Source organism: Oryza sativa, chromosome 11, assembly GCF_034140825.1.
Source record: "Oryza sativa Japonica Group chromosome 11, ASM3414082v1".
In the NCBI taxonomy this organism is placed as follows: Eukaryota; Viridiplantae; Streptophyta; class Magnoliopsida; order Poales; family Poaceae; genus Oryza; species Oryza sativa.
The window spans coordinates 26,878,238-26,895,021 of NC_089045.1; the positions used below are offsets into that span (position 1 = coordinate 26,878,238).

Consider the following 16,784-nt stretch of genomic DNA (forward strand, 5'->3'; position numbering starts at 1 on the left):
CCACCCATTCTGCTGCACTCCAGCAGGCTCTCGGCCTGCACGAAATGTAGCGGGACAACGACGCACTCCGGCCACTGAACTCGTTGGCGCAAGAGCTTGACCAACATCCATTCTGATTGTGCGTGGATCCATATCTCCCATTCTCTGTTGAAAGTGCTCTCCTGATACCTCTCAATCCTATTGATCCTACATTCCTGCTTTGGCATGCGTATTCGAGAGACGATTTAATTTATACTTGTTCCTGGGGTTGAGGTTGTGTTTGTGTGTTCTTGGAGATGTATGCGCCACTGTATATATGGTAGCAGCTGATCGAATTCTACTCCAGTAGCGTGTCAATGTGTCATAGCGTGTGTGTATGTATTAATTGGACAAACCTACCTTTCATGCAACAGTTAAGACCTGAATTAACGCCACTAGAAATGTGCAATATATTGGGCCAGGGCTGGTGATACATTTTGGTCACAAAATAATCCTTCCTTTTTGCACGGAAAGCTCGTCATCAATCTCATCGTCTCTCCCTTGTTTGTTCTAAACTTCTATACGATTGAATTTGGCATCCACTAGAAACTGCTAAAAATTCCTTTCTATATATGCTCTCCTGTACGTTTTCATCACTTATTACGTTTTGTTGTTTTGTTTCTCTAACATACATTTTCATCCGTATGAGCTAGAATGTGTAGAGTGACAAGTATGGGTCACCTGTAAGCCACGCCTCATAAACCCTTTTATTCAGGAGACATTGTATATATAGTAGCCCAAAATATTATGAGGGAGCATAAGGAGGAGACATATGGGAAGGAGGTCTGCCATCTACATCCCCCACCAAACCTTCTCGCCTACCGCACGGCGCGCGCATGATGGTTCTATGCCACACAGACCATAGAGGACAAGGCTAATGCGCAGAATCGATAAAGGGCCTTCTCGTCGTCAGTGCGCGAGGAGGTAATGTTTACTTATAGTAGCACGCTGCACATTGAAGGCAATAGAGAGGGTGAAGAATCAAGGATAGACACGAAGGGGAAGGATGTGTGAAGAGAGAGATATCATATTGAGGGAGGACGGGGTCTCGTCATTCGCCATTTTGTCAGCTCAGAGACGTTACATGCGAACCGCGCTGGCCACCGCTAAAACTCTCTATAGGGATAAAAATAAACTCGGATATACATTGATGAGCCATTAGGAGTTTTAAAATATTGACGGCTATGGTTTCGAACATAAATAAATAAATAAATAAATATATATATATATATATATATATATATATATATATATATATATATATATATATATATATATATATATATATATATATATATATAGCAGACTATCTCATATTGAAATGATATAGATCAATTCTTATAGAACAAGAGACAAACAAAAGTAAAAATATACTAGTAGTAATTATCACACTAACAAAATATATAGTTGCTACGGAATCACTCAGAATTTACATCACACTAGCAGGTTGTGGTGGTAGAACTTAGAATTATTATTATTCCCACAGCAATATGCCAATTTTATTTCCCGTTCACTCATTTTCTATAGTGGGCCTGGGCTCCATTGCCGGCCCATTGACTGCGCGTCGATCCCCATTCCCCACATGGCGCCGCCGCCGTCGGGGAGCCTCGCCGCGGCGGCGAGGTGAGCTGCTGCGCCCGCACCTCCTGCCTCACGCCCCGGCGACGCGGCGTACTTCGCCGCCGGCGGCAAGCACCTCGCGCGTTCGATCTGGCCGTGCTCGCCGCGCTACGGCGTGTTCTTCTTGGTCGCCGACTTGCCGCCGGTGGAAGCAATTGAATTGTATGACGGCGCCTCCTCGATCGACCATGGGGGTGAGGTGGTTAGGCGATCATCATCAGCCTAATTAAGTTCGTTGCAACTTTTGATTCATACATGTATGTTTTGGTTAAAATTTAGTTAGTCACTAGTTTAATTCTGTTTGTGAATTTCAGTTACAAAGGTATAAGCATCATTAGCATATGACAATATGATATTAGGAGGCCATGAATCTCAGTTCCATGCACTTTTCATTAATTATATATGATTTGTTTCAATTGTCAATCATTAGACAGTTGTTTCAGATAGGATATAATCAAGATTATATATATGTTTTGTTTCAATTATCAATGACTAATGCAATGTTACAGAAGCTTATAATAATCATAAGCACACGTAGTAAATTACGGTCAGAACTGTAGGTAAGTTTGGCGTGTTATCATCTTTTGTGTACACTCCCTGCATGATCGTAGAACTTCATGGATACTAACTAGCTCATCTTGAAGAATAGGAAACAGATAAAATGCTCTCTGCATCCTTTCTTTTGGAATCCACCATCATAGACGTTGGTTTCGACCTGTGGATCTGCACTCATCGACAGGCCTATGTGATCGCGTCCTATGTCTTTTTTTTTTCTGCCACTGAAACAGGGAAAGTTTTATAGCGTCTCTATTCATATACATACTTCATTTATTGGAGTGGAACTGACAACTGAAGGGTAACAACAACAAGCACAATACGGGGCTGTTCAGATTGATGTCAAAATGAACCTTACCAAAATTTGACAACGCCAAAATTTTAGCAAATTGATAATATTACCAAAATTTTGGTAGAATTGGCTTAATAATGTTGCCAAAATTCTATTCACATTGCCAATATTTGGTAAGAAACTAAATGTAGTCACATAATTATTAATTTTATCAAATAATAATATAGTTGAAAATATCATCAATCTGAACAGACCCTACATCTCCATTTTTTATCTGTTTTTTCCCCACTGCTATTTGTTGATTTGCAACTCTGCAATGGACTTGTACTCACTTGAGCATCAATTAGTTTTTATTCCTCTTTTAATTTTATTACCCGTGGGCCTCGGCCCATTAACGGCCCAATTTGGACTCTGCTGCGTATACCCGATCTGGTGGGCACACAACTCATCGATTCCCCAAAATGGCGCTGCCGGTGCCGGACGACGCCCTCGCCGCCATCCTCCGCCGCCTGCCGCCGCGCAGCCTCGCCGCGGCGCGCTGCGTCTGCAAGCAATGGCGCGACCTCGTCGACGACCGCGCGCTGCTGTTGCCGCACTCGGCGCACGGCGTTGTCATCTCCTACGTCGACCACCACCGCCCGCACCTCTTCTCCCGCCCCTCCTCCTCATCCTCCTCGTCGGCGGCGGCGGCGAGCGACGGACCAAGCCTCTGCCTGCCCCGCGCCGCCGTCAGAAACTGGCAGTGGCACGTGATAGACCACTGCGGCGGCCTCCTCCTCCTCTCGGCAACTGGGGCGGCGAGCTCCGCGTCTGCAACCCGGCGACGCGGCGGCGCGCCACGCTGCCGCCGCCGCCGCAGCGCGCGTGCAGGGACGACGTCACCGCCATCCCCGTCGGCGAGTACCTCGTGTTCGAGCCGGCCGTGTCGTCGCCGTCGCCGCACTACGAGGTGTTCTTGATCCCCACCGTGCCGGGGCACCCCGGGCCACCACCAACACCACCGGCGCACATCAGGTTGAAGCCAATGGCGGCGGCGGCGGCGCCGTTCTGCCTGGACGAGCGGCTAGCGTCGCTCCGCGGAGCCTCCTACCCCACCGTGGAGGAGATGATGGAGGACATGGCTGAGGCAACGGTGGATTCGCCGCCGCCATCGCCGTATGAGTGGGACCAACAATTATTTTGCTTGATGTGTTGGCAAGTTGAGTACCAATATTTGTCGGCGGAATGGCCGCCGCCGTCGTACAAGATCGACGCGTTCTCGTCGAGGACCGGGCGGTGGGAGGAGAGGGTGTTCGTCAGGGAAGGCGAGACGGCGACGACATTGGAGGACATGAAGCCTTGGAACTATGTCTATGCAGGTCCATGGCAAGGGTGCAGTGTGTTATGGCAGGGAGCACTGTATGTGCATTCTGGAGGGGCTTGTGTTACAAGGTAAAAAAAAAAAAACATCACCACTCTATATATGTTTTGCCATGAATTTTATCGATTCATTGCAATTTTGATTGATAGATATATCTTTTGCTTAAATTGTCAACAAATAGTTAATAAAAAGGGTTTTTTGTCTTTATAGCTGATGGATGAAACTGAGTTGACAATTATTCGAGGACACAAACGAATAAATTATATATAAAAAGTTGAGTACTTTAGTTGATATAAAAAAAATCTAAGTAATATTGATGAATAAAGTTTTTACAGAAAAACTAAATTTCCTTTTAGAAGGTTCGGAAAGTATGCCCGTGATAATAAATAATCCTTAAGCCAAAAACAACATATTGTTCATGAATTTCTGCAACTTAGGACCAATGCAGTGCTATGAAAGCTTGACAGTTATCAAGTGTAAATTCAGAAACATACCGTGCAAACAAGTCTGGTTCGTTGTCCCATCATTGTTTATGCTCTTTTTTTTAGATATGTTTATTCCCTGTTATTGTACATCATATGTACATCGAATATTTTAATTGATTATGCTCAATTACAAGCATGCAGTACATCAATTAATCTCCATGTAGTAAATTATTCATACGTTTGTATGTTTACTTTCTTTTCAGGTTTTCACTGTCAAACGATAAGTATCAAATGATCAGAGCACCAATAAACATTCTGGACAACAAATTTGACAAACCATATCTTGGCAAATCAAAGATGGGTGTGTCCTTTGGATTTATTCACGATTGGCAGCTATCAATTTGGATCCTGAAAGAATCGACCTATCAACATGACCTTCAGGCAATTGCCAACCAGTTAGATTCAATCGATTCTCATATTGACCAGATCAATGGACCTTGGATCGTAGAAGAGGATGACACTGATATTCCTTTAAACACAGAGACTCTCTCACAAAGATTTTGATTGGGATTCTGACAATGATGATTTTCTTGCTATTGAAGTTGGTGGGGAAAAAAATGAGGGACATAATTGTGCACCCTTTGGCATCCTTGGATTTCATCCTTACAAGGAAGTTATTTACTTGGAAGAAGAATTCAAAACGGTGGCGTATCATTTGAATAGCTCGAAGATTCATTATCTGGGCTACTCGCGCCCAAAGTGTTACGGCCAATACTCAACAAATGGTATAGAAGGCTCATTCGTGTACACTCCATACATGATTGGAGACCTTTAATGAAGACTACATTTGGATAGAGTTTATCTTAAATAACAGAACCATATATTTACAGGGCTTACAGTTGAACAGATCAAGAAACAATAATGGCGGGATCATGTCCGAAAACCTGGGTGTTCTTTGGTCTATGTTTATTATTCATGGAATTCCATATTCTTGAACCTTAGTATAATCTGACCGTTGTTTTGGCAACTGAGTTGCATGTACCACCCTGTATGATTTTATTCAGTTGAACCTGTTTTTTCAGTTTTCAACAAGAGCATTTTTTTCCCGTTGAGTTCATGCCTCTTACAGTTATAGTCCAAACTATTCTATTAGAGTAAAGTGCTTTCACCTTGTTCAGTTGTTTGGCTCATGACAACCCTCTCAACTGAAATCCAGACAGGTTAACTACAAGTCCCCCATGACTATACTGCAGATATATAGAAACTCAAGGTTGAACAGTGTGCATGCAAAAGCTACTCCTGGAAACTGAATTTACTTTAGTTTTGATCTGCCAGATCTGTTTTTTTATCTATGTGTAAAATATATTGAGAACAGACACTATCTGATCTGAATAATGTTGGCATGGCCTTCTGAACCTGCCATCATTTTCAGAGCTGAAGCTTGTGGAAATGGGGCATTTTCTGACCAATGGGAGTTGAGAAGAACTGGAGATCAAAGGATATGCGCCACTTACTAGAAGATGCCTGAGATTTATACTCATGAAGTTTGCTGGAATCTTGCATTGTTCTTTTGAGTTGCTTCAGTAATGTACTTTGAGTTCGAGCTTTACCGTTTCAGTTCTTGTGGATACCAACAAATATGAACGGCCCAAGTAACATATCTATGCCTTTCATGTTTCAAATGCTTCCTGTTTGTCTACTTTTCTACTTTATTTATGTCTTATTATAGAGTGACAAGAGCAGAAGAATTACGTAATAAAATTGTAAAAAAATACATCAAAAAGAGCGAACTACTGAATTCTGAATCTCTCTGCTTATTCTAGAACTCAAATATCTCTACAAGTTTTTATTTTCGTTCCTGATATGTACCTTCCGATTTTATCTTTAATTTCTTTTGAGAAGAGCAAATGTTTTGCGTTGTTTGAGGACTTATTCGGTTTGGTGGATTATTTTTTTAGAAAGGGTTTGGAGGAATTTGAACCCATAAAAATAGGAAATGTCAAGGAATATGAATGTTTGCACACAGCAATCTTCCCAAGAGCTTTGTGTGGATGGAAAATTTCATATATTTCACTATACAACTTTTAGGAAAAATTATTTTCCAAATAACACTTATATAACATAAAATATTTTTTAAGAATCCAATTCCTTACTTTTCCTCCTATAAACCGAACAAGGCCTCTCAGGAAAAGAACTTCTCTATCGTGGGCCTGGGCTTCCATTGCCGGCCCATTTCGCACCTGACGCTTTTTTCACCAAGAACACAACGAAACAAAGCCACTCCTGACGTCAGCGTTGACTCGGTCAAACCCATCGATCCCCCCCAGATTCCAATGGCGCTGCTGCTGCCGGACGACGCCGTCGCCGACGTCCTCCGCCGCCTCCCGCCGCGGGGCCTCGCCGCGGCGCGGTGCGTCTGCAAGCCGTGGCGCGACCTCGTCGACGTCCGCGCGCTGCTGCGCCCGCGCCTCCTGCCGCGCTCGGCGCACGGCGTCCTCATCAACTACATCGACCACGGCCGCCCGCACCTCTTCTCCCGCCCTTCCTCCTCCTCGCCGTCGTCGGCGGCGGCGATCGGCGGCGAGATCATCGACGGGAACCTCACGTTCTTGCCCAACGACGGGGACAGGGACTGGTGGTGCGTCCTGGACCACTGCGACGGCCTCCTCCTCTGCGGGATCGAGTGGGGGAGCCAGCTCTGCGCCTGCAACCCGGCGACGCGGCGGTGGGCGACGCTGCCCGCCGCGCGCCAGGGGCCCTCGCGCTACGCCGCCGCGTACCTGGCGTTCGATCCGGCCGCCTCCCCCGACTACGAGGTCCTCCTGATCCCCAATCTGCCGGAGAAACCCTCGCCGCCGGTACCCAATCAGCCGCGGCGGCGGCGGCGGCGGCGGCAGGATGAGCTCGCCGGCCCATTCTGCCTCCACATGCTGTTCTCGCCGCTGGACGCCGCTGATGAATCGGATCTGGACGGCGATGTCGATGTCGCTGTCGATGTCGATGTCGATGTCGATGACGATGAGGTAGCAACACCAGCAGCATCATCTGTGGATGATGATCAGTATAAGTTGATGGAATGGCCGCCATCGCCGTACTTGCTGGAGGTGTTCTCGTCGAGGTCCGGGCGATGGGAGGAGAGGGCGTTCGTCAGGGAAGGGGAGAAGGTGACCACCGTGGAAGACATGATGCCATTGGGATACCCTTACCGGGGCCCGCGCCGAGGGTACAGCGTGTATCACCATGGATCATTGTATGCACATTGTCGAGGCGCTTTTGTTACAAGGTGAGCATCATCACATTCCCTGCGAATTTGATTCACATAGCATGTTTTTGGTTAACTTGATGCCTCAGGTAGATAGTCAAATTTTCTGTTCATGAGTTTCAGTAGCTTTCCAATAGCTAGCGAATGTAAATTCAAAACTGTACATACTACAAGTTTGGTGTGTTGCTCGGGCCATTGTCGTCCTCTTCTCGGGTTAGGTTCACTTGAGTTAGGAAATCGAGGTTCAGTTTCCTCCGGTCCGAGAATTATGTGGGCGATGGTTGCTGGCTGTTGTCTATGGCATCACCATGGCAATGGACTTGAAGGTAGGCAGTATGCAGTAAACGTAAAAAAGTTGTTAGGGCCACCACTAAAGATGAGGAGATCAGACTGCAGTGTGATGGTGAATTCGCCAGAGATGATAGGAGATAGACTGATAGAGTGGTCGCTCTGCACCTGCAGCAATGCGAATGAGGTATTAGGGTGCCATCGAATTGCATGGGCTGAGTGAGAGGCATGAGGGGCGCAATGAGAGGGATTGTCTATTTGGGTTTCAGTTTGGTTGTGTTTTTTTTGGATGATCAAGCCTAGATGAGGGACGCACATTGAGATGGATTTTGGAGAAATGCAACAAGAAACTCCAAATAGATGGCTATAGACAAGCCTTTGGTTTAATGTTTTTCTAGGGATCTGACGCCCATATCATTATATTGTTTGCATGTTAAGAAGTAGATTTACATACAATTAATATGGACCACATAGTTGAGAAAATATCATGGTATTTTCTTGAGAAAATATCATGTGAACCAATTTATTAAATTAATTGTTGTCATCGCAAGCAGACATTGCATCAATTTGGTTGTACGATATCATATTAATTATTTATATCCGGCAAATTTACTGTTTTTCAGGTATTCACTGGCAAATGGCAAGTACCAAGTAATTGAAACACCAATAAACATGGCGAACTACAAATGGGAAAAACCATATCTAGGGAAGTCAGAGATGGGTGTGCTCTTCGGAATGATTCATGGCGGCCAGCTATCCGTTTGGATCCTCCAAGAATCAGCAGGACAGATGGGGTGGATCTTAACTTATCAACATGACCTTAGGCCCTTTGCCAAAGAAGTAAGCTCTCTCAGATACAATGGTAACCTGACTACTGGTTCTTGGACTGTAGAAGAAAATAGTACTGGTATGCATGGAAACAGAGATACTCTGTCTGCAGAGGATTTCGAGTGGGACTCTGACAATGATGATTTCCTCGCGGTTGAAGTTAGAAACGAGGAATATGATGATGACTGTGAACACTTTGACATTCTTGGATTTCATCCTTACAAGGAAGTTGTTTTCTTGGATCAGTCATTCAAAACAATCGCCTTTCATTTCAATAGCTCAAAGATTCAATACCTGGGTTACTCGCGCCCAAAGTGCTACTACCGGAACTACACAAATGGTATATATGAGTCGTTCGTGTACACTCCCTGCATGATTGGAGAGCTTCATGGAGTTATTGGGCAGAGCTCATCTTGAAGATTAGCACCGTATATGTACAACTCAGGCAGTTGGAAAACATATCAGGATATAATAATGGCAAACACTGGGTTGTTTTTTGGTTTATTATTATTTCCATATTTTCCAATCGTAAGGTCTTGCTTTCTTTCTGCTAATGGACCTGTGTTAATGTTCACCTGTCTATCAGATCATGACTTCCTTGTAGAGCTTTATATAAGAATGTTGGTAGGACTACTTAGGCCGTGTTTAGTTACTTGTCAAAAAAAAAATTTGACGTATACGAACATATATTTGAAGTACTAAATGTAGACTAATAACAAAACAAATTACAGATTCCGCTTGTAAACTGCGAGACAAATCTATTAAGCCTAATTAATCCATCATTAGCAAATGTTTACTGTAGCACCACATTGTCAAATCATGACGCAATTAGGCTTAAAAAATTCGTTTCGCAATTTACATGCAATCTATGCAATTGGTTTTTTTCGTTCACATTTAATGCTCCATGCATGTGTTCCAACCTTGGGGCAACTGCAAATTTACCACTGCTTTGAATCGTTATTGTAAAACTGCCACTAGAAAATTGCAAAAATGCCACTAGAATTATCATTTGAGTGGTATTCTTACAAAATTGAAAAAAAGGGAGATAAATTTGCAAATGCCCCTCAAACATTTGATGTGATGGATTTTTTGAAAGTTTGAAGGGAAATAAACACAGCCTACGACTACCAAATACCAGAGACAGCATATATGCTCCTTTCCTCTTTTGGTGTTCACTGTTTTTCTATTGTGGGTCCGGGCTCTATTCCCGGCCGATTTGCAATCTGTTACAAGCCGATCCGACACACATGTGAAGATACACCCAAACACCTACGAGATTAACTTGGTGTTTGGCATCATTTTAAGCTTGGGCACTAATGCTTCAATTTGGTGCGTTTTCTCCTGAAGGTTTCAGTTCAATGCCTGACGTAATCGTTTTGCAGAGTGTGAAACTAAGAACAGTGGAACAAGAGAACAGCAGCAGTTGTGAGTTCTGACCAATCTTAGATGAACCCTTATTAAGGTATAAATCTCTCTGCTTGTATTGATGTAATCAACTTCTCTAGCTCTCCACATTTTTCTTTTACTATAATAAAATATTATAATGTATCAGCAATGAATTGTCATCAAGGTTTTCTATATATTTCGCACGTATGAATTTTCTTATTTGAAGAGATCGATAATGTTTAAATGGTAATACTCCTATCTATGAACAAGAGAGAAGCGTTCAAACAAAAATTCCCCTGTTTCAGTTGCAGAAGAAAGATAAATACGTTATACATAAGCTTGTCGATGAGGAAGTGCAGATTCAGAGTGAAGGTGATCTTACAACCCCTGAAGTTACTGTAGAATGGTTCAGTTTAGCATAGTTTGACATGAAAGCCTTACTGACTGTGGATTATCATGAGACTAACAACTGAAAAAGGTGAAAGAACTTAGGTACAAACTCTGCATATAGGAACAAATTGGCATACAATTTAAAGAAGCAGGAACATCATAGATTTTAGCTGAAAATGTATGATCAGATTGACTGAAATTAAAATAAAGGCACACTGGGCGGTAGAGATAGAACTATGTAGAAAAATAGCAGAAACAAAGGACAGACTACTAAGGTTCGACGATAGGGAATTCCATGAAACCAAAGAACAACCCAGTGTGTTCAGACCTGATTAATTATCTCTCTCTCATGATATCTTCCTCAATTGCCTGAGTTGTACACATACGGTGCTATTCATTGAGGTGAGCTCTGCCCTGCAGCATAGTGTCCATTAAGCTCTCCAATCATGCCGGGAGTGTACACGAACGACTCATGTATTGTGTATCTTCCGTAGCAATATTTAGGGCATGAGTAGCCCAAGTATTGAATCTTTGAGCTATTCAAATGATAGGCAAATGTTCGTAATGTTTCTTCTAAGAAAATGACTTCCTTGTAAGGATGAAATCCAAGGATACGAAAGTATGCAAAATCGTTATGTCCCTCATCATCAACTTCAGTATCAATTAGAAAATCATCAACTTCAGTATCAAGAAAATCATCATTGTCGGAATCCCACTCTTTGTCTGAGAGAGTCTCCTTGTTTTCAATTGTTCTGTATTTTGGGATGGTCTCTTCTAAGACCCAAGGCCCATTAATCTGGTGACCACCAAAATCAAACGAATCTATTTGATTGATCGCTGCCCAAAGGTCATGTTGGTAACTTAAGACCCACTTAATTTGTCCAGCTGATTCTTTGAGGATCCAGACTGAGAGTTGATAATCATCAATAAATCCAAATGACACACCCATCTTAGATTTGCCTAAATGTGGTCTGACAAACATGTTGTTCCGAATGATTATTGGAGTTTTAATTATTTGGTACTTGTCACTTGACATTGAAAACCTGAAAAAAAAAGAGGAGTGAGTATTGCATATATAAATAATGCATATGATACATTACAACTTCAAAAATATTTATCTGGTCAACATAAGGCACATAATAATAAGTGTTTGAAAAAGGATTGTAACAAACCAAACTTATCTACAGATCTGAACATAATTACTGCTTATACCTACTGCTAATTCAGTTTCTTTACCATTGCATTAGTGTTAACTCAAACTTCATGAACAATACTTATTTTATTATACATGAACTAGGCTTTGTAGGTGTACTAGCTAGTCATTGACAATTTAGCCAACATGTATAATTAGCTGATAATAAGGTTGACAATTTAACCAAAGCATGTATTAATTGGCTCATTGGGATGGCAATGGGTCAGGTCGGGCACGGGTAGAGCAAAACCATGCCCGACCCAACGCCCGACGTCGCCCGCCCGAACCCTAGCTACCCAGTAGGGTTAGCGGGCACGGGTATGCGTGGCTGGCGGGTACCCAATGAATCTCACATGAATAATAACTCGAAAGAGGTTAATTTAACAAAGAGAAATAAAATCAATAATTTACTAAATTATTAGTTATTAACAATAATTTGAATTACATCACAACTTATTATCCGTTAGCATCACAAATGAACCAAGATAAAGGGGTATAAGCCTTAAGAGAGATGAGTCGAAATTAGCTAATACATATGTATCTGGTCGGATATCCGCGGATAGCTAGACCAATGGGCAAAATTGCCATCCCTATTGGCTGATAATGAGGTAAGCATAGATTGTTGGATACTTTTGATAAAAAAACACAAGGAAATTCTCGATTATTCAATGTCAGATTTAATCATGTCCGATGGTCATTGGGATTTTGTCTATCCTTCTATTCTTCAGAATAATTCGGATTAGTAAGCGAAGATATACGTTCGCCATGATATTATAGTATCATCAAGAACAAGAGGAAGAAATCAATATCCTATTTTGGGAATTCAATCAAAATACCCTTTATATATGTATGAATCATAGGCTGGTGATGCTTACTTGCCTTACTCCCTCCGTGTCATATTATAAGTTGTTGTCCAATCAAACTTCTTTCAATTTTGCCAAAATTTATATAAAAATATAGCAAAATTTTGGACACAAAACAAACATATATTAAATGCTGATTGTAATGAAACTAATTTGGTGTTATAACTGCTATTAAAGTATTTTATAAACTTGATCATACTTTAAAAAAAGAGTAAATTTCACAAAACTACACATTTTGTGGTCTAAGTTGAAGAAAACCACACACACTTTGACACTTGGCACTTGAGTACATATATTTTGGTAGTATAGTTTCACAAAACCACACTATCAATGAATGGATTCACCCACGAGATGACGTGGTTGTTTCACCTAGGACGAGGACATGGCATTCTATTACCAGCCATCACACGAAATTAATAGGATGCAACGTCATCATCCTAGATGGAACAACCACGTCATCTTACGGGTGAATCCATTCATCGATAGTGTGGTTTTGTGAAACTAAACTACCAAAATATATGTACTTAAGTGCCAAGTGTCAAAATATGTGTTGTTTTATGCAACTTGAACCATAAAACATGTAATTTTGTGAGATTTACTCTTAAAAAAATAGTTAGAAAAAAAAACCAAAACGACTTATAATATAAAACAGAGGGACCTTGTAACAAAATGACCTCCAGAATGCACGTACAGTGCTCCTTTCCAGAACACGCTGTACCCTTGACGTGGCCGCGCGAAAACATACTCCCATGATTTCATGTCCTCCACCGTCGTCGCCGCCGCCGCCTCGCCTTCTTCTTCCCGGACGAACACCCTCTCCTCCCACCGCCCCGTCTCCGACGAGAACACCTCCACCTTGTACGGCGACGGCGGCCACTCCATCGACAGATAGGCGGCGGCGGCCTCATCGCCGTCGACGGCATCCTCCGCCGCCTTCTCCGGCAAGGCGGGGATCAAGAGCACCTCGTAGTGCGGCGACACGGCCGGATCGAACGCGAGGTACTTGCCGCCGGCGCACGCGGCGGCGGGCTCGCGCTCCGGCGGCGGCTGCGGCAGCGTCGCCCACCGCCGCGTCGCCGGGTTGCAGACGAAGAGGCGGCTGCCCCAGTAGACGTCGCAGAGGAGGAGGCCGTCGCGGTGGTCCACGACGGCCCACCATGCGCGGTCGCCGGCGGGCACGGAGGCGGTGAGGTCGCCGTCGACCCTGCCGCCGCCGCACGACGCCGGCACCGAAGACGACGACGAGGAGGAGGGGCGGCGGAGGGAGAGGAGGTGCGGGCGGCGGTGGCCGACGTAGTTGAAGAGGACGCCGTCCACCGAGCGCGGCAGGAGGCGCCGGAGCAGCAGCCCGCGGCTGTCGACGAGCTCGCGCCATGGCTTGCAGACGCACCTCGCGACGGCGAGGCTCTTGGGCGGCAGGCGGCCGAGGATCTCGGCGAAGGCGTCGTCCGGCACCGGCAGCGCCATTGGTGGGGACGGAGGAGAGGAGATCGACGTCGACGATGTGCCCTAGCTTGCCGGAGTTCGTTATCGGCTTATCGCTAACCGCAAATCGACGCGTTCTTGTAGGCAATAGATTGTTGCTAATGGGCCATGGCCCAGTAGCAATTGATGTCCATAAAGCCCACAGCCCAAACCCATGCAGATACGATTCGTCAAGTCTAATTGTCTACACATTCTAACTGTTCGGGTACTCACGCCCGAAGAATTACTATCGAAGCCACACAAATGGTATATTTCTTAGATAATGGAATAGAGCATCCCGGTCTTTCCTGAAAAAAATTTGAAAATATATCTCTTTTTTTCATAATTTGCGTTTATATACCTGCATGGCGGAGATTTGCACAAATATACCTAATCCGCGGGTTGGAGATGCGGGAGCGACGATGGATCGATGGACATCCCGGTTGCGCGGGATGAATATGCGGGATCGAAGCGGTCCCGCATATCGGGCATGCGGCATTGGCACGATCCCGCAGGTCCATAAAGCGGCAGCGCGGTAGATTGCGGGACCAGCCGGCGCCGGCTCGGTCACGCAGAACGGGCGAGCGGCACCGGCCCGGTCCCGCAAAATGGCTGCGTGGGACGGACCTCGGTTCCGCACGGCTCGGTACCACACATCTGATCTGCGTGATCGCTCTCCTAATCTAAATATAATATCGAATCACTCCAAAATTTGAGACACACAGTTAAAACTCGTAATCTAAATTTTACGTCAAATCATGTAACGCTCCGCTTTTCGTGAGTCGTTAAAAACTAATTCGGCAAAAATCCTAATTGCGAAAATTTTCGTTCTTTGTGTGCGAGTCTAAGTTGTGCCAAGGATCTCAATTTAATCCCGTTGTTCCCTCTCATCGAAATCAAAATCCTCCACCACGAAAATTCCTCTTCCGATTCGAGTCTCTGAAATCAAATTCCGAAAGTCAATCCCTTCCCTTGAATCCTCGCCAAATACATTTCCGAATCCCAAAAATATCCAAACTCCCGTTTTGTTTCCTTCTTTGACTCCTTGAACCCTTGTGTACAAAGTATCAAATTTAGATTCAAAACCCAAACTCCAAATCTCTCCAAATCAAAATCATTCAGAAAAAGTCTATTTTACCTCCCTCTGCCTCGGTGGGCTGACTCTTCTTCCCCGGCCCATCTCCTCTCAGCCCGCTTCTCCACCTCCCCGCACGTGCGCTGCATGTGCCGAGAGAGAGAGGCATCGCCTCTCTTCTTCCTCTCTCTTTCCTCGCTATCTCTCTCTGCTTCCTTTCTCCCTCTCCTCGGCGCCGATTTCCCCGCCGCCGCCGTTCGAAATCCGGCCGCACCCCCGCGTCGCGCGCGCGCTCGCTCGCGAGGAGGTCGACCGGCCGGTCGCTGCCGCTGTCAGCCCTGCCGCGCCTGCGCCGCGCAGCCGGCCGGCCCCGCTGCCCTGCCGCGCTGCACCACACAGCTGCCCGGCCCCGCGCGCGTGCCTGAGCCGCTCCACGCGCGTCCTGCCAAAACCCGGAGGCCGAGCTCTCCCTCTCCCTCCTACTCCCTTCCTGAATCGGCTTGGAGCGAGCCTCTCTTTTTCCCCCTTCTTTTTCCCTTTCCCCGACCACCATCGGCGTCACCGCCTGCCACCGCCTGGACCACGGGCGCGACCGCCAGCTCGCCGCCCCCACCTTGACCCAGCGCCAGCTCGCCCCGCGCTAGCCGGCGCTGCTCCTCCCGCTCCCGCGGTTCAATTTCCCCGCACGATCCACCGCCTTCGCCGCCCAATGCATCCACGCCGTCGCCGCTTTCGCATCGCCCACGAAACCGCCGTTGCCGCCAGCCGAGCGCTTGACCGCCAAGGTCGGTTCTCCCCTCCCAAACCGACATCACCTCACCCCGCGCCTATAAAACCCGAAGCCGAGCTCCCCTTCCCATCTCAATCCCTCCCGCTTCACACTCCTACTCCACCGCGCCATTGTCGCCCTTCCTCTGCTCTCGCCGTCGCCGTCCGCCGCCGAGCACCGGGAAGACCGGTGCGTGCGAGGACGCGTGACGCGGGACTCCGGGCACCCATCTTCCTCCCCTTCCCCGGCCCGAGGCCGGAGAGCTCGCTCCCGCGCTGTCGGCCGCTCGTCACAGCGCCCGTCTCGGCTCGGTAGTGCCTCCCTCCGTTCTCCCTTCCCGTTTGCCCCCTCCCTCCTTTAGCTCGCGCGGTAGCTCGGTAGTCCTCCCGAACGCGCGTGGACAAAGCCCCTAGCCTCGCCACCACCCGCCATAGGCTTGCCACCGTCGCCGCTCGCTCCCGGAGGCCGCCGCTCGTCGCCAGATCTCCACGGCGTCGCTCTGCCCCATCCGACGCCGGAGATGAACTCCTTGAACCCCGGAGATACTCCCACCGCCTTGAATTGATCCCTCCTCGACCGCCGCCGTTTTCCCCCTTTGCTCGCCAGCGGTGCGCGTCGCCGCAATCCACCGCCTCCGGCCTCTTTCCGGCGAATCCGAGCCGTCGGCTCGCTTCCTCTCGTCCCTTCCCTCCTCCGGTGCGCTTTCTTTTTCCATTGAGGTAGCGCCTTGCTCCGGTGAACTCGGCCGCCGTCCGCCGTCCATTCGGCCGCGCCCCCTTCTTCCTCCTCCCGCCGGCCCACGTGGCTGCCACGTAGGCGCCACGTCGGCGCCACCTCGGCTTTGACCGAGCCGAGCCGGTCAGCCGCCTCCTTCCTTCCCCCCCCCTCGCACGCACGGTCCACGGTGCACCAACCGGCTGCGCGTGGGCCCGCGCATCCTTGGTCCATCCGGTGCTCGCGCGTGAACCGCGCTCACCCGAAACCCTTGCGCCGCACC

At 46.6% G+C, this 16,784-nt stretch overlaps 2 protein-coding genes and 1 pseudogene across 3 annotated transcripts; 2 read left to right on the plus strand and 1 right to left on the minus strand.

Annotated features, from left to right (window-relative positions):
• The first annotated feature begins 2,798 nt into the window (after window positions 1–2,798).
• Window positions 2,799–5,382, plus strand: LOC107279295 (uncharacterized; annotated as a pseudogene).
• Window positions 5,383–6,572: 1,190 nt separating this feature from the next.
• LOC4350974 (uncharacterized) lies at window positions 6,573–9,251 on the plus strand. The gene is made up of 2 exons (XM_015760288.3): window positions 6,573–7,553; window positions 8,444–9,251. The coding sequence occupies exons 1-2, from the start codon at window positions 6,604–6,606 to the stop codon at window positions 9,063–9,065; spliced, it is 1,572 nt and encodes a 523-aa protein (XP_015615774.1). The 5' UTR covers window positions 6,573–6,603; the 3' UTR covers window positions 9,066–9,251.
• A 1,310-nt stretch (window positions 9,252–10,561) lies between these two features.
• On the minus strand, window positions 10,562–14,011 carry LOC107279407 (uncharacterized). Of its 2 annotated transcripts, none has more exons than XM_066305586.1 (2): window positions 13,171–14,011; window positions 10,562–11,467 (listed from the first exon to the last, which is right to left on the minus strand). In XM_066305586.1, the coding sequence occupies exons 1-2, from the start codon at window positions 13,944–13,946 to the stop codon at window positions 10,819–10,821; spliced, it is 1,425 nt and encodes a 474-aa protein (XP_066161683.1). In that variant the 5' UTR covers window positions 13,947–14,011; the 3' UTR covers window positions 10,562–10,818. The 2 variants fall into 2 exon arrangements, with proteins under 2 accessions (XP_066161683.1, XP_025877494.1); XM_026021709.2 differs by having other exon boundaries at window positions 13,138–14,011.
• Between the last annotated feature and the right edge of the window lie 2,773 nt (window positions 14,012–16,784).